The sequence below is a fragment of the Ctenopharyngodon idella genome, chromosome 17 (assembly GCF_019924925.1).
Source record: "Ctenopharyngodon idella isolate HZGC_01 chromosome 17, HZGC01, whole genome shotgun sequence".
In the NCBI taxonomy this organism is placed as follows: Eukaryota; Metazoa; Chordata; class Actinopteri; order Cypriniformes; family Xenocyprididae; genus Ctenopharyngodon; species Ctenopharyngodon idella.
Genome location: NC_067236.1, coordinates 30,628,598 through 30,651,738, shown reverse-complemented (window position 1 = coordinate 30,651,738; position 23,141 = coordinate 30,628,598). Strand labels below are relative to the sequence as shown.

Here is a 23,141-nt window from a genome sequence, read left to right as displayed (position 1 = left end):
GTGCTCATAATGTTATGCCTGATCGGTATGTGTATATATATATATATATATAAACCAAAACTTGAATATTTGCCTGTTGACCATACTCAACACGAACATGAATAATTATTTTTTGATTATTCTGCACACACAGTTTTTGACAACCCTTCCACCAAAACACTTAAATCCACAAGCACACTGAAACTCAGTCACACACATAAAAAGCTCTTGCTATTGCTATTCTCACAATGTAATTAAATTATAAACCTCTTTGTGTTGTTAACTATGTAGCCAACCATGAAAATTTGTTCTGCCACCTATTGTATATTATACTGTGCATTGCTGTTAGCACACAAAATGATTTCAGAAACCCTTTGTTCATCAGCATGAAGTTAATATTTGCATTTAGTCAGAACGGGTACAATCTAAATTGTTTTATTGTTGCAATAGGTAATTATATGTATATATTAGGACTGTTTAAAGAACAGAATTTGTCTCTTTGTTGTAAAGCCAATTACACCTAATAGAGGAGGTTCTCTCAGAAATTCCCCACAACTTGGGTGTTTAGCTGTCCAGTGAAGAATGCTGCTTAACTTAAAATATGTTCCAAAAGGAGTTTCTGCAGCAATGCCATAGAAGCAGCAATTTGGTCCCCCAAAGAATCCTTCATTCTTTTCATTCATCTTTTTTGTTACTTCTTAGAGTAAAGAACATTTTAATAATCTGAAAAACCCTTTTCCACTTTGAAGAACCTTTTGTGGAATGGAAAATTTCCATGGGTGTGGATGGAAACATTGATGCCAATAAAGAACCATTTAGGAGAGTAGGTTAGATGATGTGCTTATGGGCAACATTCACTGTTTCTTAGTTAATGTGTGTAATAAACTATATGGTGATTGTGGTGTGTTCAGAGCTGGTTAAACCACCCTTCATTCTGCCAGACAGCTCCGCTGACACCAGCTCCTCTTTGTTGTCAAGGGCAACCTGTGTTGCTATAGGACAAGTGATAATCTACAATTTGAATGATAAGAGTGTCTTGTTAATGAAAAAATGCTAATGTAGAACTGTTTGATGAAGAAACAAAGTGTGTGGGGTGGATTTGGTGTGACACCTGCGTCGCAGATGAAGCAGACAACATTGTGAGTTCAAACCAGTGGTTTGGGACATGCAGTTAGATGTGTTATCAAGGGCAAATGATCCTCAACTAACTGTTGGCTCTTTGTTTCACAGAGGAGGTGGAAGATGTTGAAGGCAATATACAATGTTTTAAAGATTTTTTTTTTTCCTTTACTGAGCATGTTTTGCCATTGGTCAAACTTTGGACTTTTGATAGTATACCAAGGATATCAAAGTCTACCAAAGGAGGTAGAGCGTTTTCACATTTGGCTCCTAAACTCTGGAATAGCATTCCTGATAATCAGGACTCTCTCCTCCGGTTTCACAGACAAGGCTTAAGCTAGTCCTAGACTAAAATGCATGTTTGAGCTGTTTTAACTAAAAGCAACTTGAACTGACATATCTTATGAAATGCTATGGACAGCAGCTATGCTAATTCTTTTCACACCAAGCCGTTTTTGAGCGTTGGTCAGCTTAGTGTGTTCGGTGTGTTCTGCATTGTTGGCTCTAGTCGAACGCTGTTTTTTTTGGTCCGATTCAGCATGTTTAATCGGCGTTGGGCCGTCGGTGAGAGCAAGAACTTAGATTGGCCTTTCGTGGAAACAGTATTCCCTGGTGGCTGTGGCCTCTTCAGCAGGATAACGTGCCCTTGCCACAAAGCAAAAATGGTTAAGGAATGGTTTGAGGAGCACAACAAGTTTGAGGTGTTGACTTGGCCTCCAAATTCCCCAGATCTCAATCCAATTGAGCATTCTCCTTAAATGTAAATACAAATTGCGCCGGCTCCACCTTGAATTCATACTTTGAGAAAACTTCAGATGACACCAACTTTGGATAGACATACAAAACTGTCATATATTATCCTTACATTGTAATGAATACAAGCACAAGTTGTAATTGCTGCCTAACAAGTTCATTGTGTCTGCAATATGAATATACAACGCTAACTAATCTGTAATATCTTATAGCTGTCTGTTACTGCCATATGGAAATTTTCTGTAAAGCTGCTTTGAAACAATATGTATTGTGAAAAGCGCTAAAATGCAAATAAAAAAACTCATGTTATTATGAAAATATTTGTGCATTCAAATGCTCTAAGATGATGTAAAATTATAACAGCCTTCTGTCTGTACCATCTTGACTTCTTTGCTTGCTTTCATCACTTTCGCTTTTAATCTTGTGCACTGACTTGTTCGCTAAGCTGAACAGCCAATCTAAGTTCTCGCTCTCACCGACGGCCCAACGCCGATTCAACACGCTGAATCGGACCAAAAAAAAACAGCGTTCGACTAGAGCCAACAATGCAGAACACACCGAACACACTAAGCCGACCAACACTCAAAAACGGCTTGGTGTGTCCCAGCCTTTAAGGAGTGAAAAGTAATTTTCACACAATTTACAATGTGTTATTCAAATAGCTTGTAATTACCATTTTGCAATCCATCCCAACTTGTGCCTTTTAGTAAATGTGTATATTTCAATACTAAGAGCAAGTCTCTGCCTACCCCCATCGGCCATCTTTTGAGATGTCATTTGGAATAATTGCCTGACACATCGATTTGCACAAACAAGAGTTGGGCCCTTCAGAGCCACTTCGCAACATCCTAGCAACACCTTCTGTCCACCTCCCTGGTCACACACTTACATCCCAACATAAACTATGCTCTTTCCACCCAAGCACCCCTCTCAAAAGCCCTTCTTGGTGCTTGGGGAAGACCCCAGGCCAGTGCTTGAGAAACGTGGGTCTGAATAGGGCTTGCCCTGCCCATTGTCCTAAGTCTCTCTCTATGTACACAGCCTTTGCTCCGGGTGTTTTCATCCTCTTAATTGCATCACCTCAGGTAGTCAGTGCGCCCCACCAATGACATCATTTTCACAGGGGTCCGGGCTAAGTAAAGGAACGCTTACCGTGGGAGAGGCGGACATGGTGGGAAATATTACATCATGCCGACTTCAGAACTCCTCATGAGTTCTGAGCGTCCCATTTTTTTTTTTTTTTTTTATTGATTTAATGATATACTGCTTAGATGTAATGGTAGCCTATCTATTTTTGTAATGTAGATCATTTATGTTTTTGTTTATCCTATTGATTGTGAATTAGTATTATTGTTCATTTGGCTGTAGAATTATGCTTATTTGTAATGGGTATTTTAACGTTGCTATTTATTTGGAGGTGTGGCTTTTGTCATTTTTATCAGCTGTAAATACTCTTAGTGTACGTTTACACGACAACAATGTACTAAAAACGGAAATGTTTTTCCTTCGCATTTTTCACATACAGACAACAATGTCAAATCGATCCCCTTTCACACGGATCAGCAAAAACGACTGAAAAAGCTGTATTATACTGCCGGGCCAGTAGATGGCGATGTCACTTTGTAAGGAAACAATACACGCCTATAGACCGAACACGTAATACATGTGGATGACATCACCGTTTCCACAAATTTGTGTTTTTGTAGTTTACATGGAGACGATAACGATATAATTTTTAAAAACTAAGGGGCCGTTTACACAACACTGTTTTCAACTAAAAATGTAAAACTTTGAATGCGTTTTGGCCGTTCATTTACACAACAACGGCATTTTGGGTGCCTGAAAACGCAAACGTTTTGAAAACGGGTTTCAAGTGCACGTTTTTGAAAACAGTCTCCGTGTAAACAACAAAAACACAAATCTGTGGAAACGATGACGTCATGCACATGCGTATTGCATGTTCAGTCTATAGTATTTCATCGCCATCTAATGGCCTGGCAGCAAAATACAGCGTTTTTAGTCGTTTTCGTGGATCCGTGTGAATGGGGATCGTTTTGATAATGGTGTTGTCTGTACGCAGAAAACTCATAGGAAAAACTTCTCCATTTTAAGCATATCGTTGTCATGTAAATGTACCCTTACACTTTGAAACACATTTTAAAAAGTTTGCGTTTTCAGGCTTCCAAAACGCCATTGCGATGTAGTTTTCCGTTGAAAACGGTTTCATGTAAACAGCCCCTTAATGGCTTGTTTTTAAATTTGAGGATACTTTTGCGTGTTTTGTAAGCCTGAGGAAGATTGATTGACCGAAACATTGCTAATAAAATTGTTGTAATGTTGCAACTTGGAGTAGTGATGAATCTATACATTTTTTTCATATACATTGTGGGAAAAAAAACCTGTGGAAAAATGGAAATCATACTGGTAATTTTTTGCCAGGTCATTATCCATTAGGTTTACAGACATTTCCTTTAACACTAAAACACAACACAATGCAATACGTAACTCAAAATACGGGTAAAACACCTGTGAAAAATCTATATAAAATAGGGCTTATTATTATAATTATTGAATTATTATTTACAAAATAGGGCTTATTGAAATATCAATAATCCCTATTTTTACAGGCTTCTTGTCTCTAACTGCCACTTTTTTATGTCTGCATACACTCTCATTGCTGGACGAAACACGTGTACTCACAGTTTTCAGCTATTTATGATTCAAAATCCTGAAATTATGTAAGAGAATGAAAAAATCTGTTCCTGACTCTTTAAGTCAACGAGATAAGAATTGCCTGCTCATACTGTTAAAAAAAATTCCAAGATGTACATTTTTTTCCAAGAATTTATCTTTTTTTTGCTTTGGATGTTCTGTTTACTCACTCAGGTCTTAGTTGTGGGCGAAACTGCCCTGTGTGGGTTGAGAAAGTTCGCTCCGGCCCAAACAGAGTCACTTCGAGCCGCTCGCTCACTGTGAGTCACTTTGTGGCAGATGTGATTGTGGCTATAATAAGTGCCATCAAAACATGTTCCTCACCCTTGACCTTTACACCACTGAAAGAGAGAGGAACAGACACAGTGTACATACACTAAGAGCCATTTCCTCTCCAGTTACCGTTTTCACAGTGAATTCTGTGAGCACCCGTCACTCTACCGTTTATCGAGGAGAATACATAATTATCTTTTTGTTTACTTTAATAAAGAGGCATCCAAGTGCTCCAGCCTCGAGCACACATGCACACTCTCAAACACTAGAAAAATGGCCAAAAACAGGAATAATGATATTGTCCCATTCACTCGGTATAATTAAAACATTAATAAGTATTTGCTTTTAACTAACCTAACTGCTATGCAAATGCGAGTTATTGTGTGAGTTGCGGAACACAGAGATTTTACCCCCTTTCAGCTTATGGGCCATTGAAAGTTCACCTCTAAAAATGCTATTTAGAATGTGATGTGATGGTACTGTTTAATTTCAAGAGGTACTTATCTCAAAGTCAACATCTTACCTCTGTTTTCCATGATGCCACGCTTCGCCACCTTTATTAGTTGGTAGCCAGGCAACCAGAAGAGCGTGGCTTTAGCAAATGGATGGATACGGGATGCGGTGAGCCCAGGCTGGACCTGGAGCCCTGACCTTGACAGCCACATTGGGTCTCTTTTCTCTTCCCGCTCTGGAAGGTGTCACCGATAAACGTTACCTTGTCTCGGCAGGTGTGCCAATATGGAGAGGCTCATGGCACTGACGGGGGTCACCAGCCCCACCCTGTTACCCCCATTTATTCAAATAATGGCCCATTAGGTGCTGGCCAATGAGAATGTGGCAGCCTGTGACCTGTAGATAAAAGAAATAATTGCCTCATGGCGAGACATGGTGCTGCATACAACACTTCTGCTATACTTTTGGAGAACAGCAGGCCTGGAGCATAGTGATGCACTTGCCACTAGATGGCAGCAGTACGGCCGCTCCTGCAGAGCACTGGTGGGGCATCACTACAGTGTTTTCTCATTGGCCAGTTTTTCCAACAGCATATGATATATTTGTACCAGCGTCCCATATACTGTGCACATAGGAGAGAGGCCTTAGCGTAGCAGAATATACTGCATACAGTAAGAAGTTGTTCAGTTGTTCTCCAGCATTACACAAGCTTACGGCCTCTACAGCCATTTCCCTATATGTTTTCCTTATTGCTTTGAGAAATGCCTGTGCATTTCAGATTTCATGAAGTAACCTTTATTTATATAGCGCTCACAAAGCAGCTTTACAGTGATAAACAGGAAAATAATGATCATAAGTGTGCATCATGGCATTCATTTTTTTAGCTAAAACAAATTATGTGCACCTGTTAACTCAAACAATGTGTATTCAAACATTGCAAATGCCTGATTAGAGGCCCTGGAATATATTTCATTCCATTCTAGGTTTGTTTTTGTTTTTTAATAAAGCTATTTAATAAATGCTATTTTGTCATTTGAAAAGTGCAAAATTCTTTCTTTTAGAAATCCTTGATCATTTGTTTTAAATCATCTCAAGTGGTCAGATAAACACAGAGAGCTTTAAATGGAACAAGAACTGGAAGTTAGTAATCTTATTCTGATAAGCATGTCTCCACAGATGCTGCTTTTACAATTAACATTTGGTAACAAGGTTGGATTGCCCTGTAGAAAAAGTTATATTGTAGAAATGGACAAATGCACTATTAAGGGTTTTAAAACCATTGTTTTTCGTCCTGCAAATCAAAGCTTAAGAGCGTTTCGCCGTATTGAACACCAAATGTGGTTGGGACATCAGTGAGTACTCGTATTTATATGTAACAAAAAGAGATGGCCAATTAAGGTTCTCCTCATGCCCTTGACATTTTATTTTTCAATAGATATCATCTTATAAAAAAGCACCTTTTCAGTTGTTACAGAATGGGGACGCAAATCTTATTCCCTTTCTAAATGGATTTCCATCTTTCATTTGAAATTGTCATCTTGACCGCTTTTGAGGAAAGTTTCACCTCCTCACAAAAAATGCTAATTGCCCTCAAAGGCAGAGTATAAAGAGTATATTTACAGAATAATTATCCTGAAATTTGGCTGCCCATCTGTGGAGAGCACATTGAATTTTTTGCTTTTCTTTTCTTTTTTTTTGGGATGTGTTAATTAAAGGCTTCAGAAAACACAGATGGGTAACGTGTCTCTCTAGGGTGATGTATGGTTCAAGGAGAGCCTTACAACCTCCTTAAAACCATGGTCAGCTGTTTTTTTGTACGGCCGTTTTACCTGGAGAAGAGCAGGAGCGTACCCTGGCCTCAAAAGAGAAGAACCTTTAACTGCCTTACATACAAACTCAGAGTGTGAGAAAGAGAGAGACCGTTAATAATGATTACCATGTGCACATGATGAGTCTTGTACAGAATGTGAGAGTTAGAAGCTTTGTGGATTTGACCACAATATGCTATATGCCACTGCAAGAGAATTACATTAAAGTCTTCTATTAAAAAAAAACATTTTCAAGACAGTGCAAGAATAAGATGAACCATGTCAATATGTATCAGTCCTTAAAAGTGCAGTAAGTGGTATTTGAACTACGCTGTTGGACATTGTTGATATTTGAAATCAACCCAAACAAACACACCCCTCGCTTCATTGCTCCGCCTCCAAAAACTCACACTCCAATCCTAACCACCCTGCTCTGAATCGGTCTCGAACCCCGGCCCGTCGCTGCTGGCATGCGAGGCGAATGCACTACCAATGACGTTAAGCATCTCATTCTCTAGCGGTCGTCAGTATGCAGTGGTTTACCTGTTTTTTTTTTTTTCTTCTTCTTATTTTCAAATCTCCCTCTGCTCTTTCTCTCTCTCTATGCTGATTGGTTAGACGTTTGTGGTTGGACTCGGCCCGGCTAACTTCCAAACAGTGAATTTGAAATATCACTAAGTCAGCCTTTAAAACTTAAATAGGCCTACTGCAGCAGAAAAGTTGCTTAAAGTTTTAAATCCCTCTCTCAGAATAAAATCAAATTGATGGGAGAACACTGTATCAAAATGTTCCTATTTCCTTAGCTACCATTTTCCCTCAGACACAACATAATTCTGCAAATGAATTAAGTACCAGAGAGGATTATTAATGTCTATATTCGATTCAGTAAAAAAAAAAAAAAAAAAAAAATCCACCTGTTGAATTGTTCTTCAAATCTAGGACTGTGCTCAACTCTTAGATGATATATTGAAAGGAAATTCTGAACGCTCCATTTCTTGACAACTACTGCGTCTTTAAGTGCTGTTTCTCAAGTCTAATCAGATCATCTTTATTTATATAGCCCTTTATACACAGACTGTTTCAAAACAGCTTTACAGTGATAAACAGGAAGGTGAGCACTGATGCAAACTGATGCAATTAATTCTGCTGTAAAAAAAAAAAAAATAATAAATAAATAAAAGTGTCATTATTCTGCTCAAGTCAGTTCAGTGTGTAAAGGTTTTTTATATATATATATATATAAAACGGATAGTTCCGGACCTTGATTTTGATTGGTTGAGCCGTGTTCGAAGCCGTTGTAAAATTCGAAAGCATACAGCTGACCGTACATAAGTATTGCTGCGCCACAGAGTGTGTATGTTACTGCATCTGTCTTAGCAACGTAAACATATGTTTGTTCTCAGATTTTGTTCATTGAAGCTTACTGCATTACTTAGAAGAGTATTGTGAGAGAGATATCGAGTGAGCGAGTGTATTACCTGTATTCAGATTTAGCATTTTCCTTCAGATCAGTCCTATGTTCATGAATGTCTGCTGCGATCTTGTCCTTTTAACATTTAATGGGGTTTCCCGTGCCATGCTGACACTGACAGTGTTAGTCAAAGCATTTGTCATTTGAGTTTTGTTCCGTGTTCACAACAAGTTTCAATATAAAAGTTTTTTTTTTATTGAAGCGACTCGCTCATAAAGATAATCTTTGCCGCCATCTAATGGCGTAATAATGTAACTTCTTTTGCTGTTCACGGTCACGGACTATTTTTTCCAGCGGAAGAAAGGCTTTTAATGATTTTACTTCATGAAAGTTGCATCGATACATATTTTTTTGTCTTTAATATTTGTATTTTGTGGTAACCGTTTTATAAAAGCAATAAGCCCTGTGAAGCTGTGCCTAACAACGCCCCTTAGCTGTTATAAATTCACTGTAAACCATGGCTTCTTGGGGCTTAATGCTTTTTTCAATTATTTATATTATTTTTTAAATTATTTTAATAAAAATTTATTTTCAATTATGAAGTGAGTTTGTGCAGTTGGTTATCATGCTGACGCATTCGTGTGCATTTTGCCAGTGATGCTTCCTAAAATGCTGAACAGAAATTTGGGGAATGAGATAAGAAAACTGTTGAGAGCAATAAGCGCAATTCAGTTTTGGATAACCTAGTAATACATTGTGGCGTGGAGCAAAGGTTTGCAACTTTGCATACAGGTTTGTGTGTCTTAGTGGTTGGATCGGATGGATAAAGTTTTGCTATGATTCCTAGAACATCTACATGATGATTTTAAGATGTTTGATAACTTTTTAAATTCTGTATTATATGGCATGGTTTTTGTTGTCTTGTGTACTGTTTTGTGTTTCCATTTTGATTTGGGCATTTAGACTGATTTTGGCCATTTCAAAACTTTTTAATTAAGTTGTACTGTATTTCAAGTTATCTGCAGTCACATCAGTTTCTTAGAACTGCTGTCCAAACAAAGTATTATTTATCATTTACGTTATTTATCATTTACATCTGTGGTTCTCAACCCTGTTCCTTCTGAAGAAGAAGATCACAAAGAATTGCCATATGCATAATACAGCAACGATATATCAGATAATGCATGTTGAGAACCAAAAAAGCCAAAAATATTATGGCTAACTTTGTTTCAATACTGTACATAATGTATTGATTTCCATTTTCATACTCATTTATTTCTAAACATACATTCATTCAACAACCCATCCATTTTCTATATGCGTGTATCCTATAGAGTCACAGGGAGTTACTGGAGCCTATCCCAGGATATATAGAGTACCTCAGGGATGACGTGTTTTTGTAGGCAAAACCCGGAAGCGAGGTAAGCATTTTAGGACTTCCGGTTCCATCGCCCCGAAGTCAATGGGTTTTTTTAATGGGTTTTTGCTAAATCGCCTGAAATAAGGTCTATGGTTAACAAAGCCTCTAAATATTTTCACGTTTTGATCTATGACATAAAACACACCAGTTATAACCTGCTTGTGATTTTTTAAACCTTTATTGTGTCTTAAAAACAGTGGTTGCTAACAAATTGCTAAAAGGGACTACTTCCTTTGGTGGGGACTTTAGATGTCATCATGACAAACAGGACATTTGGACAGCATTTCTCATGAAAAAGTGGATAAGTATTCATACACAGCGCAGGTCATAATCAGCGAGCATGTTTTTAAATAAAGTTGTTTTTTAAATAAAGTTTGAGGAAGCTTGGTGGTGGTGACGTTGATCCGCGACCATGGTGTGCTGTAGTCCGTTTATAGCCTACTGTTAGCTTTTTATATCTGACCACTTTATTTAGGCTTCAAAATGTATAAATGTTGTGTTAACTTGTAAAGATTATCTTGATAGACAAAACATGTGTCATAACCCTTTGTTAAACACAGAGCTTATTTTTTGCGATTTTCCAAAAGTCTATGGGAAAAATGCATTGGCTTTCGATCGAGGGAACGCGTGCGCCGCTAACTTCCAGGTTGGCCTACAAAAACGCCTCATCCCTGAGGTACTCTATTGGGTTGAGGGAAAGGAAACACCCAGGTTCAATTCTAAACAAGCCATTTTTAAAAGCCAATGTAGAAAATAAACATTAAAAAAACATTTCAAATTTTATCCACTCTCAATTTCAAACATTTCGTATACACATGTTCAAGGATATTACATATTAAATCACTGATCATTTTTGTACTTTCTAAACAGAGAGATGTTTCTCAGTAAAATATGTGATGTTGACAATAACCATGTTTTTTGCAACTACAAGAAGGTGGTGCAACAGACTTTGGACTGTACCTTATACATCCTGTATCAACTGCACATCAGAAGCAACAGGAGTGATTTTTGGTAAGCAGTTTTAAACATTTTAGAAAAATATTCTCTTGATCACACCTCCCGTTTCTTAAGCTCAATCTGTGACCCTTCATGCTCATCTCATGTATAGATACTCGAAACGCCAAAGTGTCAGGCAGAATCACTTAAATCACTTTCTTTTTGAACACTCACTCCCATGAATCTCTGCACCACAGAAACCCTATTCATCTGACCTGGAATCTTCAGAAACTATTAATGGGATGGTGTTTTAGAGAACCAAATAAAAAGGCACCTTTTTAGTGGAGAGCACTAGCCATTACAACCAGGCAAAAGTAAAGAGTGGACAACTCCCAGGCAGAGGATCTTCGTTTGTATTGAAAATGCACAGGGCTGCCCCGGTGTTAATTAAACATTTTTCCCAAAAGTGCATCCTTGGCTGAGAACGAATGAAGCCCTCGGTTGCATTTATGTTTGGAGAAGCATTCTCTCTGTATGAGCGACCCTCCTCAAGTGGTTGATATATCAAAACTTGAACTGATAGATACAAGAATAGCATGCCATTGGTGTCTTTATGTGCCCGTCCAGCTCATTTGAAGTGTTTGAGTCATCAGGCTTTGGCAAGGGATATATCTTAATAGCTTGACCACAAGGGTCTATCATCTCCATTCTTGCTCTGAAGGTCTTTGAGGGAGCCCTCTGAGTGGTCATAATAGAGCTCCCACCGCACAAAGATCCACAACAGGATGAGTGGAAAGGATTTTTGTACTGGGAAGGAGCTTCATGAATACATTGCTAGTCAAACCAGCTACTTTAGATTAATATGGAATCTGAAAGCAGTGATGAGTCCAATTTATTTATGTGTATTCGTCACACTGTGGCATTGCTCTCAAGAGCAAGGATAACATCGCGCTAATCTCAGTCTTTTACCCGTAAAGTGGTGGCCAACAAAAACCTGTGGTAATGTATTCCTCCACTGATTGATGGTTGCTCCCTCTGTATTTAACAAAACCATCATTGTGATGGAAGGATTCCAAGCTGCCCACAATAAAATCTTTAAGACTCTTTTCAGTTGTCTGTAAGAAGGTTAATTTCAGAAGATGCTTCACAATCATCCCTGTATTAAACTTTACAGAAAATATAATACTTGTGCAGGCCTACTTATTGTGAGAGATAAATAACATTACGCTATACATTTGTCTTTTAAATACAAATTAGATCCTGTTATAAAATGTCTTCACAACAATACCTCTATTTAATTAAGGCAACAACAACATTAGAAAGAGTTAATTGGCGAAATGTGCCTTTCCTCCCAACATATTATCTGTTACTGATGCCATTTTTCGCTAAATTTAAAGGGTTAGTTCACCCTAAAATTAAAATTCGGTCATTAATTACTCGAATTGCTCCAAACCTGTAAGACTTTCGTTCATCTTCGGAACACAAATGAAGATATTTTTGATGAAATCTGAGAGCTTTCTGTCCCTCCATTGAACACTTTGCTTCAAAAAGTTCATAAAGAGATCGTAAAAATAATCCATATGAATTGAGTGGTTTAGTCCAAATTTTCTAAAGAGACTTGATTGCTTTATATGATGAACAGATTGAATTTAGGATTTTATTCACATATAAACATCTACTCACACATTAGTTGTGCCATATGGAAGCTCAAGCATGTTTGCTTGACGTGCAAGAACCAACGAGGTTCTTTCTCATGTTACACCAACACTATCTCACGAGCCAATTCGTACGTATTTTATGACGTGGCGAATTCGTACGACCTCACTCATACGAATTCATACTATTTGTCTAAAAAAAAAAGAATGAATTCATACAAATTAGCCACCTCGTAAAATATGTACGAATTGCCGTGCAGCAAGATTGTTCTCACGTGACATTCAGGTTCGGCTGAGCTTCTGTTTATGTTCGCTGATCAATGTTTATATGTGAATAAAAGCCTCAATTCAATCTGTTCATCATATAAAGTGATTGTGTCTTAAAAAGATCTTCATTTGTGTTCATGAACGAAAGTCTTACAGGTTTAGAACAACATGAGTAAATGATGACAGAATTTTCATTTTTGAGTGAACCAACCCTTTAAGCTACCTTTCTCCAAGGATATGCGTGTTATCAATTAAAAAGTATTATTCTGCTCTACTGTAACATATATAAAGCTATTTCTTTATTGCAAGCAAATACAATATAGGTCACAGTTCATTAATTGCATTGCTGTTTTATTTAGTAAATCACAAATATTGACGCATGTAATTTAAATGGACATTTTCTATTTAAGTATTACTCTTAGCATTAACCATCTGTGTAATCTGTAATAGACCTACTTTAATTACTTACTGAGGCTTAACTTATTTAGTAAGTCTACCAATTGATTAGGCCTATTAATAATTGCCTTTATTCGGAATGACTTTATTAAACGCACACTGCGCTGTTGTGTCTGACTATAAATGAGACTCGACAAGAAGCTTTAAGCCATTCGCACTGATCCAAAATGTAATCCATGGGTTCACACCTTAGAGTAGACCACCAATGAGTCCTCTGACCTCGGATATCAACAATTGCATAAGGGTATCTTAAGTAAACGGGGTTTTCACCAACAGAGCATGCCACATCTGCTCTTTTAGCCGTGTAACATCATGGCAACCAAGCGATTTATTATAGAGATTTCTGGCAGAGACATTCTTAGCCGCAGGTTTACAAAAGCCATGTGAATCAACTTTTTTGTTGGCTATTTGATATAATAAACAGCTTAGAACAATTCACAGCCTAAGTGTATCAAAACGACACAGAAGGCAGTAATAGCACTTTGGTCAATAGTGTAGCATGAATCGGTGAATACGGATCAGCTAAAAGCGCTCTTATGAGGCAACCATGTTTGCTCTCATGACCAATTTATTGCCGACGAACATATGGCCAATATTTTGTCTCACGTCATTGCAGGGGGAAAACAAACATCGTGCAATGTTAGTAGCAAATCTAAGGCAGAGCCACTTCGCCAGCTATGCAAACGTACTTGGACAATATCAGAAGAGGAGTGCTTGCTCCCCGGGTATATAAAGCACATCAGGCTTATCGGTGCGTGCACTCCTTACTTTCATTTGGAGATATTTCATTAACTGTGCGGTGTCTTAACGCAAGCTGCACCACTTACCCTCTTCCGTCAGCCGCCAGGTGAGCTTTTATTACTATCACTCGACCTCTCCACGTACAGTGCGTTAGGTAGGTTGTGCAAAGATTAAAAGCCTGTCTGTGTGTGTGTGTGTGTGTGTGTGTGTGTGAGCTCGTGCATGCGCACGCACTTATGCTAGTTCTATTAAAAGCAAGTAACTTGTTTGTAATGTTTCGTGCGGTGCAGGCCTACCTTTTTATATGAAAAAGCAATCTTTGGATATGAAAACTTGCATAACTGCATATTGCATAGGCTAAACCCATGTGTCAGACGCAGTCTTACCATAATAAATAAAATAAACTATTCATATGAAAGATTATTAGGCTATTATTAGATTGTCCCTTACGAAAATTAACCATGGTTTTACTACGAATAAAACTTAAAAAAAAAACGATGGTTCTTGTAGTTATTCCATGGTAACCACGAATTAACTATGGTTTTACTATGATAAAACCATGGTTAATGTTTCGTAAGGGGTTGTTGTTGTTATTATTATATTATTTTGTTGTTGTTGTGTTGATTTGTTTCTGTTTTTATCCTTTGTTTCTATCGTTTATCATCTGTTAATGTAGCCTATCAATTTATTTTTGCTAAGTTAGTGTGAACGATGAATCTGGATATTTCGCGCTTGGCAAAAACGTATTACATAAATATAGCTACGTTTGAGTTTATTCCCGTTATTTATTCGAGAAAGTGTTTTTGTGTAGAAGAAAACACCATTAGATCTATTCCTTTTAGTTTATTCTCCCTTTTTTCTCTTCAGGCTATACGCATTTGTACCGGCAGAGTTCGCCCGAGTATCAAAAATGTCTCTTCGGTGCCCATCTCCTCCATCACCCTCTGTGGAAATCATATGACTGGATGCAACTATAATTTATTGGTGTGAACGAAGGAAATCTCGCTCTGAAACATGCACTGTTTCTAACTTCACGTGTGCGTAAAGCAGGGACAGTTTATTTCAATTAATCTATAATTAATTTCAAACGGATTGCAAAAATAGAAGAAATAGTCCCAGTGGACTCGAGAAAAGACGTGATTAAAATGATAATCCTTAAACCAATTTGTTTTGGGTACGCTGATAAAGGTGCCAGGATGGAGAATTTAACACTATGCGCCATGAAATTCGCCGTAACAAATAAACTGGTAGTTAAACAAATGAAGGCATATCCCTGGGCCATGGGCACCGTGTTAATCTCCTTGTGACATGTTTAATCATTAGAGGCTCTGAGACGAATAAAGGCGCAGCGTTTGCCCTGCAGTGAGGAGAATCAGACCAGCTCCAAACGATCTGTGCTGCAGGGCATTTTCTTGGGGCAGCAGCTAAGTCGCACAAACCACCAGACTTATTTTTACACCAACATTTCCCTTTTATGGCCTTTTAATCGCAGGGGGAAAGCAGAAAATCGCTCTTGTCAGTTTATACATTTATCATGAGCACCTAGAGGGAAACAGGGTTACATTTATCAAAGCTTAACTGCTCGCCCAAGGCATCGGAATACGCTGAAATTCGTCGATTAAAGCAAGAAATGATCAACGTTATTATACTCCTCTGGCCTTCTGGCAGCATTAGGATTTTCTTTTTAATCAAGCGTATAAAGGTCTTTTTTTCTTTTCTTTTCTTTTTTTTCAGTTATTAACAATAGCTTCCATAAACTGACAGATTCAGACATTTTTGTTAAGGGGAATTAATTAATGGATTGTGTTGTTTTATCGTCGTATTATGAAACATTGTATTTCTATATAAATCTGAAGTATGGTACATACAATCCCAGATTGCAGTGAACGTCAATTGTGTCCTCGAAAATTCAACAAACCCAATATGTTGATTTTTATTTTAACCGCATATAGCCTGTAGGTATTAAAACATGCGTTGGTAGGCTACTACTCCTAAAAATAAGTTTCAGATTTATATATATTTAATTTCAAATTAATATTTAATTTAAATAAAAAAAAAAATTTATTTTCTCGTTTTCTCCTTTTTGTATTATTTGTTTTGTAAACCGAATAGACCTAAATACCACTGTAAATAGTGCGCTTCTTCCTCTGCAAAAAAAAAAAAAAAAAAGAAAAAAAAATATTATTATTATTGTTGTTGTTGTCGATATGTCTATCTTTTTTTACCTGAAATTTATGACAGCATTTTATCATCTCTATAACCAATCTGACACTAATGTTCACAACTCATAAAGGAACATCAAGTACTGAAATGTTTGGATAGCAAAGGCGATGTCAACACCGTTGAAAATGCTCATCGGGAATTACACTAGTTTAACTAAAATCAGTGCGCTAACATATAGTGTCGCTCCCCTTTTTCAGTCTAAGCGTAAAGACGAACGGTCTATTTGAGCTACCTGCAAAAGTAAACAGGTAAACAGAAGGAAATGGCTCTTGAAGTGAAGTATAGCCACTCAGCTTGTGCACATTTACTTCTCCTCACCGAACTCCTCGGTTCAATTGTTCAAACACATTCCCAAATCACTGGCCACAGACTAACCACGAGCCCTGCCATCGATTGCGGAGTGTGTTGTGCTGGTTACATGGTAACAGAGTAGACTGGCTCATTAATTAATACCTTGTTTACCAATTCTGTCACCAGTCTATGATATGCTAGAATTAAAATTCTCAACTGCATCAATGCCGATAGCCTAAAAGAGCAACAGTAACAGTTTTATATTGTGTTTAGAGTAAAGGCGTATTTGCGAGGACATTTATCATTTCATGGTTACAGTGATGTGTTCAGTAACCTGTCTCTGCGGCATGGGAAGGCTGAGAGAATGACCTTGCGAAAAGCGTTCACTGTTCGACTTTGCTCCTGGCCCGTCCAGTTCAATGCTTCCATTGTCCGATTTTTCTGTCGCTGCGTGATTAATTCTACGCAAAACTCGGGTTAAGTATTTACCTATCAGGTAACTGATTATAGAAAAGAACATAGGATGAAAAATATGCTTGTTTATTCGTGTTTGCCATTTCATGAACAATGTAAAACTGATATTGTAAATTAATCTTGCTACCCTAGAATCCGGATATTTCTCATTTCAATATTCTATTCTAACATTTTACTAGCAGCATTGATAAAACATGGCTTCTTTTAACAGCAGTTATTAGTAACTTAAATACAGTGATTAAGATAAAACATCAACAGCAATAATCTATCATTTCAACACATAATAAATAAAGGAATACATCAAATAAAGAATTAATTTGATCTAATTTGTACCCTACTTATCACCAATATTCCAGTCAGTGTGCTTGCACACGCGCGTGCAAAAGAGAAACTGCGTGTAGAATGTGCATGCATTTGCTTGCTTGCGTGTGTGTGTGTGTGTGTGTGTGTGTGTGTGTGTGTGTGTGTGTGTGTGTGAGTGTGAGAGAGAGAGAGAGAGAGAGAGAGAGAGAGAGAGAGATGAAGGACTTTCCTTGATATTGTGAAGGGGTACAGAAATGAATGAAGAGATAGTCCATTGAAAGCAGTGAATGCCATGACAACTAGGAACAACCTCAGATTTATTCCAAACAGTTAGAACGTATTGTACAGGGGCGTCAATCATCTATTATTTTGGCCCTTAAATAAATGCAAAAACTACGGCCGGACAAAGGCTTCCAACAGGAGCCGGACATTTGTCTACATTTCCCCTATTGTCTGCAGCTTAGCAATCGGTTTGTATTTGTGTTTGCCCGGGTTCGACCACCCAGGATGAGCAGAGGACTGGCTAGAAACGTGCAACATTGTCACCCACATCACATACTAGATAGGAGGCAAAGAGGCAAAAAGAAAAGATAGGACAGAGGGTTGAAAAGGAGAGGCAAAATACACAACAACAATGCTTCACTTTTTGCATATACTGCGGACAACCGAAAGAGGCAATGCAAATATATTTAGAAAACAAATCAGAAATTTGTTTAAAAGAGTAGGCAGTAAATTGTCGTTTATGTGATTTGAACAGTTTTACTGTTTATCCACATAATCCTTTCGATTGTCTTTGGAAAACGTAAAAAAAAATGTTACTAGAAATATGTCGGGGTTTTTTTTATATGCAAATTAACAAATTATGAAAAATTATAACGCCATAAATTTTGGAATATTAATAAGAAGCTAATAATGATCATCCATAAAAAAAACAAGGTCATTAAATGTTCTTTTTTCCGTTTCATCCTTTTTTGATGGCTTAATCGTGTCCAGTGAACGACCCTTCTCCTTAATCCCGAACCAAAATATTGACCTACATAAATTAGTCTGTACCACTAGAGGCGATTTCGTTGCCCTTTTTTTTTTTTTTTTTTTTTTAAATAAACATTTGTTTACAACAACAGGTATTATCGTTCTATATCGGTCCAAACATCACTTTAAGTGGGAAATTTATTTATGTCTGCGTTATAAGTTATTAGTTTTATGCACAGGTTTTGTCCATTTCCAGTTCAAGAAGGCCTATGATGTGTATAAAGCTACTCGGAGGTTCTTTGTATGTAAATAGGGTGTAAAAAGGCCCTCCCCATCTTTGTAATTAATTGACACGTTATACCACTCATCATGTTCTGAAGCACCAATGGTATAGGCTAGGATCTCCCCAAAACCCACAATTTCACATCGGCAAACACTGTCTTCATCCACTTGACTCCCAAGACCCGCCCACACGTGGCCAACCTTTTTCGTTTTTAATGCTTTTTCACTGCAGGTTCATGTGTTGAGACCAACCTTATATGGACTGATCAGTCTGGTAATGGCTTATTTCCCCCTAACACCCAGCAGTAGCGCAATATCCATGAGCTAGATATACCACTTCAGTCACTTTGGCATTCTTCCTGGACTTACAGAACTGATTTCTCCGCTACTTTTTTTTCCAAGCAACGGTTAACGACCGAGCCTCATGCGTCGACTTCAGTTTACTTCGCGCTGAAACGGCACTGATCCTACATTCAATAAATCGTCTTGTGTTTTTGTGTTTTTAAGCAGAGGATTGCCAAACTGGTGCAGCAACTTAACTGCATCAAATGCCCCAGAACATGTCGTTGACCAACACAAAGACGGGCTTTTCAGTAAAGGACATTTTGGACCTCCCTGATACTAACGATGAAGAAGGATCTATCACCGGGACTGAGGAAGATACGGAGGGTTCTGAGGCGACTAAAACGCCTGGAGTGCTAGTGCAAAGTCCTTTAGAGAATGTTCAAAACCTGCCTTTAAAGAATCCATTTTATGATAATAGCGACAATCCTTATACCAGATGGCTCGCAACTACGGACAGCATCCAATACTCATGTAAGTAAGCCACCCCACAAGAATTCACACAAGTCGAAACTCTCTTCGATTCTAAAGCAGCGCTATTTTTTATTGATACTGAACGTCTATTACAAATATTTGATTTTGCACGGCTGCAATCATTCTACAAAATAATGGTCTTTGATATTGCAGTAGACAACAGCCCACTGTTGCGCTTGCCTAAAGGCGTAACTATTATGTGCTTCTGGATCGTGGTCATAACTGCGGTGAAATTAGCTAAATTAGCTGTTTCACGAATGCAGTTAGAATTGTCTAGATAGTTTCTGGAATAGTTTTTTTTATTGACTCTTAGTTTTCGCTTACATTTTCCTCTTTGTAAACTGTTGAATAGGCTAAACGGCAAAACCATCGGTTCGTTTGGGTCACACACCCCATGATAAAATGGATGCTAATTCTGTAATATCATATTGTAATAACCAAAATAAATCTGTAATAACCGATAGCTGAACTGGCTGTATTTATTAGTAACTTAATGTTTTTCGAGAATGTGTTAGTTTGTAAATTTGACGATAAGAAATGTCATTAACAAACGCAATTCACAATGCAATGTATTTTTTATTTGATGTGGTATTAAATCTGTTTTTTTTTGTTTGTTTGTTTTTTTTATTCTTTTTCTCTCTTTCTTTCTCTCTCTCTCACTCTCTCTCTTTTTTTTTTTCTTGACCAGTACACGGCCTATCCGCAAACTCTCAAGACTCGTCTGCAAAATCTCCGGAACCTTCAGCCGACGAATCGCCGGACAACGACAAGGAAACTTCGAGCAACGGCAGCGACTCTGGTAAGAAGCGCAAAAGGAGGGTGCTCTTTTCCAAGGCACAAACTTACGAACTCGAGCGCCGGTTTAGGCAACAGAGATATCTGTCGGCCCCAGAGAGGGAGCATCTCGCCAGTCTGATCCGCCTGACTCCAACCCAAGTGAAAATCTGGTTCCAGAACCATCGGTACAAAATGAAGAGAGCCCGGGCGGAGAAAGGTATGGAAGTGACCCATCTCCCTTCTCCTAGGCGGGTGGCCGTGCCTGTGTTAGTCAGAGATGGCAAACCCTGCCATACGCTAAAAGCTCAGGACTTGGCAGCTACTTTTCAGGCTGGAATTCCGTTCTCTGCGTATAGCGCCCAGTCTCTCCAGCACATGCAATATAACGCGCATTACAGCGCCGCCACCACACCACAGTTCCCAACAGCACATCACTTGGTGCAAACGCAACAGTGGACTTGGTGAACAAATACTGACTTGCAAATGCAGGGCTGCATTTTAAAGACCGTGGTAAGGAGCTTTCCAAACAAAAATACAAGACTTTTTATTTTTGCAGCTTGACCCTTTCTCACCAATTTATTTTGGGGATTGACGTGTGCGCCATGTTTACATGTTTTCGTTAAGAAAACCGGGTCAAGCCTCTCCCCGAAATTAAGAATGTTAAAGCTCTTGTGAAATTTTGTAAAGTATGTTTGTGTGTTGTAGAAATGTTTTCCTTTTGTCCTTCGTGTTATAAGCACGTGCAAAACCACTTTATGATTATAGAAAATTTTATTTCTTTCTTTTACAATGGACCGAATATATTTATGGCCATGAATAAACATTGGCAATCTTTAGCTTATTTCATTGGTTTGTTTTCTATGTAAATATTTTGTGATAATTGTTTGCAATATTATGTTTGACCGTTCAGTAAGCCTATAGCCTAAATATATCCGATATTTAGGGAAAATGGAACATCAGTTGTCGATAAATATCCCTCATGTTCATTTCAGAAACACCGCGCGCTGGCGAGGGAGGTCTACAATTCTTTTTATTAAGACTTTTAATAAAATGATGTGTTTCAGAAATTCCGATTTGCTTTGCGTTTGGTCTCAATGATTTCGGACTCATTTGCAAAATATGAATCGTTTCTTCGCAATTTTCCATTAACATAAATACTTTATTATACGCTAATAGAACGAATAAATACAAATAATATAATTATGCTAAGTTGTAAAGCCTTTTATATTTGCACAAATGTTGCTTTGGACAGCTTGTCGCTCTCCTTGTCACTTCATCAGCAACACAATTGGCTTCAGTTTTCCGAATTTATCTGTACGAACACTTCAGCAATAAGAAGGCTAAAGTCACTTGTGAAATAGGGGTAAAAATCCACTCACTTAATATAAGAGGGCTTCTTCAGCTAAGCAGCTTTTCATTCAAACGCTCTCTTCCTTTTCAGGCTCCGCGGCTGACATTTCGGGTGTTAAAGCGGCACATTTAAGAGAGAAAACACACGTGACAAAGTTTTGTTACGGTAATATTATGTGATTTTAATATTAACAATTAAAATCTAGCCTATAATATTTGCTGTCAATTAATCAGGGCTGATATTACGCGTTGAATGAAAAAGTTGTTTGCTTGAATTGATAAACACCGCGGCCGTGTAGGTCAGAACATTTTTTTTTTTTGTTGTTGTTGTTTTTTTGTCCGCTAAGAAAATTGTCAAAATTAGTCTTGGGATTTTGTGTATGTTTTCAAATAGGCAAGTCGACAAAGGCTCTCTTTTTTTGGTTCCTTTCCTAATAAGGATTATCTTATATATCATTGTCTTGGATAAATACCATGGTTCAGTGCAAAATCCGAGAAGATTTGTTTTTCAAATAGCCTACATTTTAGAAACTGGCTTTCATTAAACAAACGGCTGAACGGACATGCTGTGCTAATTATTTACAGAATTTGTCTTAAGCGACTCGATCTTTTTCCCGTGTTCTTTCACAGTAGGTTTAGAACTTCTGGATATTTTTATTGGTTTATTTTGTTAATTCGATATAATTACTTGTCTAATATTTTGACAGTTATTGCATTACCGCTATTGTTCAGTAAGGAGAAGGCGGTGTGAAAATGGCAGAATTGTACTTGCACCTGTTGTCGACTATAAGAACTCATTTGTGGTGTTGCACCAAACGTTTCTTCACTATGCTATTTCAAAGGAACACATAACACGTCTGTCAGAAAACGTTTCCAAAGCTATTTACCAATATTTTTAAATAACTTTCAGTCTGAGATTGTGTTGCTAAACTGCGCTCAGATGGGGGAAAAAAAAGGAGAGAGAGAAAAAGAAAAAAAAAACCCGTGGCCACACTGGCGTTGGACTGATGGTCAACAATGTGGCGAAGCACTTTTGAGCAGTCTATAGTTGCACAATATACAGTACATGGCACAAAAACTAACAAAGCTTAGGGTCGGTTGTTGTGAATGTTAGAGGCGTGCATATTAACAGGGGGAGTGTATCTCCGGGTGGAGAAAGGGAGAAAGACAGTCCGGGTTTCTTGGTGCTATTCAGGTCCTTTATCTGGACCAGTGCATCCCTGAGTCAGGGAGATATATCCTTGTTTTTTTGTGGCGCTTGTCAGTTGGTGCCATTGTGGTGCTTGTTGTACACGTTCTATTCCATATGGACAGCTGGGCCCGCAAGAGGAGAAAGGAATCCCTCACAAAACCCAAATTGTGTCCCGCTTTCAAACGCAGCATTGTTGTCTCTCAAAGAAAAACGAATTAAAAATTCGTGCTATATCTATTCTGGAAAAGAAGGCAAACCCATTCACAGATAACAGGGAGTCCTTCTTCCTTGATATAGCAGTGCTAACAACAGTTCTCTCATTCCTTTAACCCTCTCATACACTCCCCCTTTTCTTGGCGTTGAAAGGGAATGATTATTGTCTGTTCTGCAAAGTCTGTAGCGTTAGAATTTCTATTTAATAGATACTTTCTTATTTCCTGTCCGGCATAGTGAAAGCCAGGCCCTACGTGTTGATCTT

The 23,141-nt window shown here is 38.0% G+C and overlaps 1 protein-coding gene across 1 annotated transcript; it reads left to right on the top strand.

Annotated features, from left to right (window-relative positions):
- Positions 1 to 18,283: 18,283 nt before the first annotated feature.
- Positions 18,284 to 22,431, top strand: nkx2.2a (NK2 homeobox 2a). The gene is made up of 2 exons (XM_051869260.1): positions 18,284 to 19,344; positions 20,033 to 22,431. The coding sequence occupies exons 1-2, from the start codon at positions 19,077 to 19,079 to the stop codon at positions 20,584 to 20,586; spliced, it is 822 nt and encodes a 273-aa protein (XP_051725220.1). The 5' UTR covers positions 18,284 to 19,076; the 3' UTR covers positions 20,587 to 22,431.
- The last annotated feature ends 710 nt before the right edge of the window (positions 22,432 to 23,141 follow it).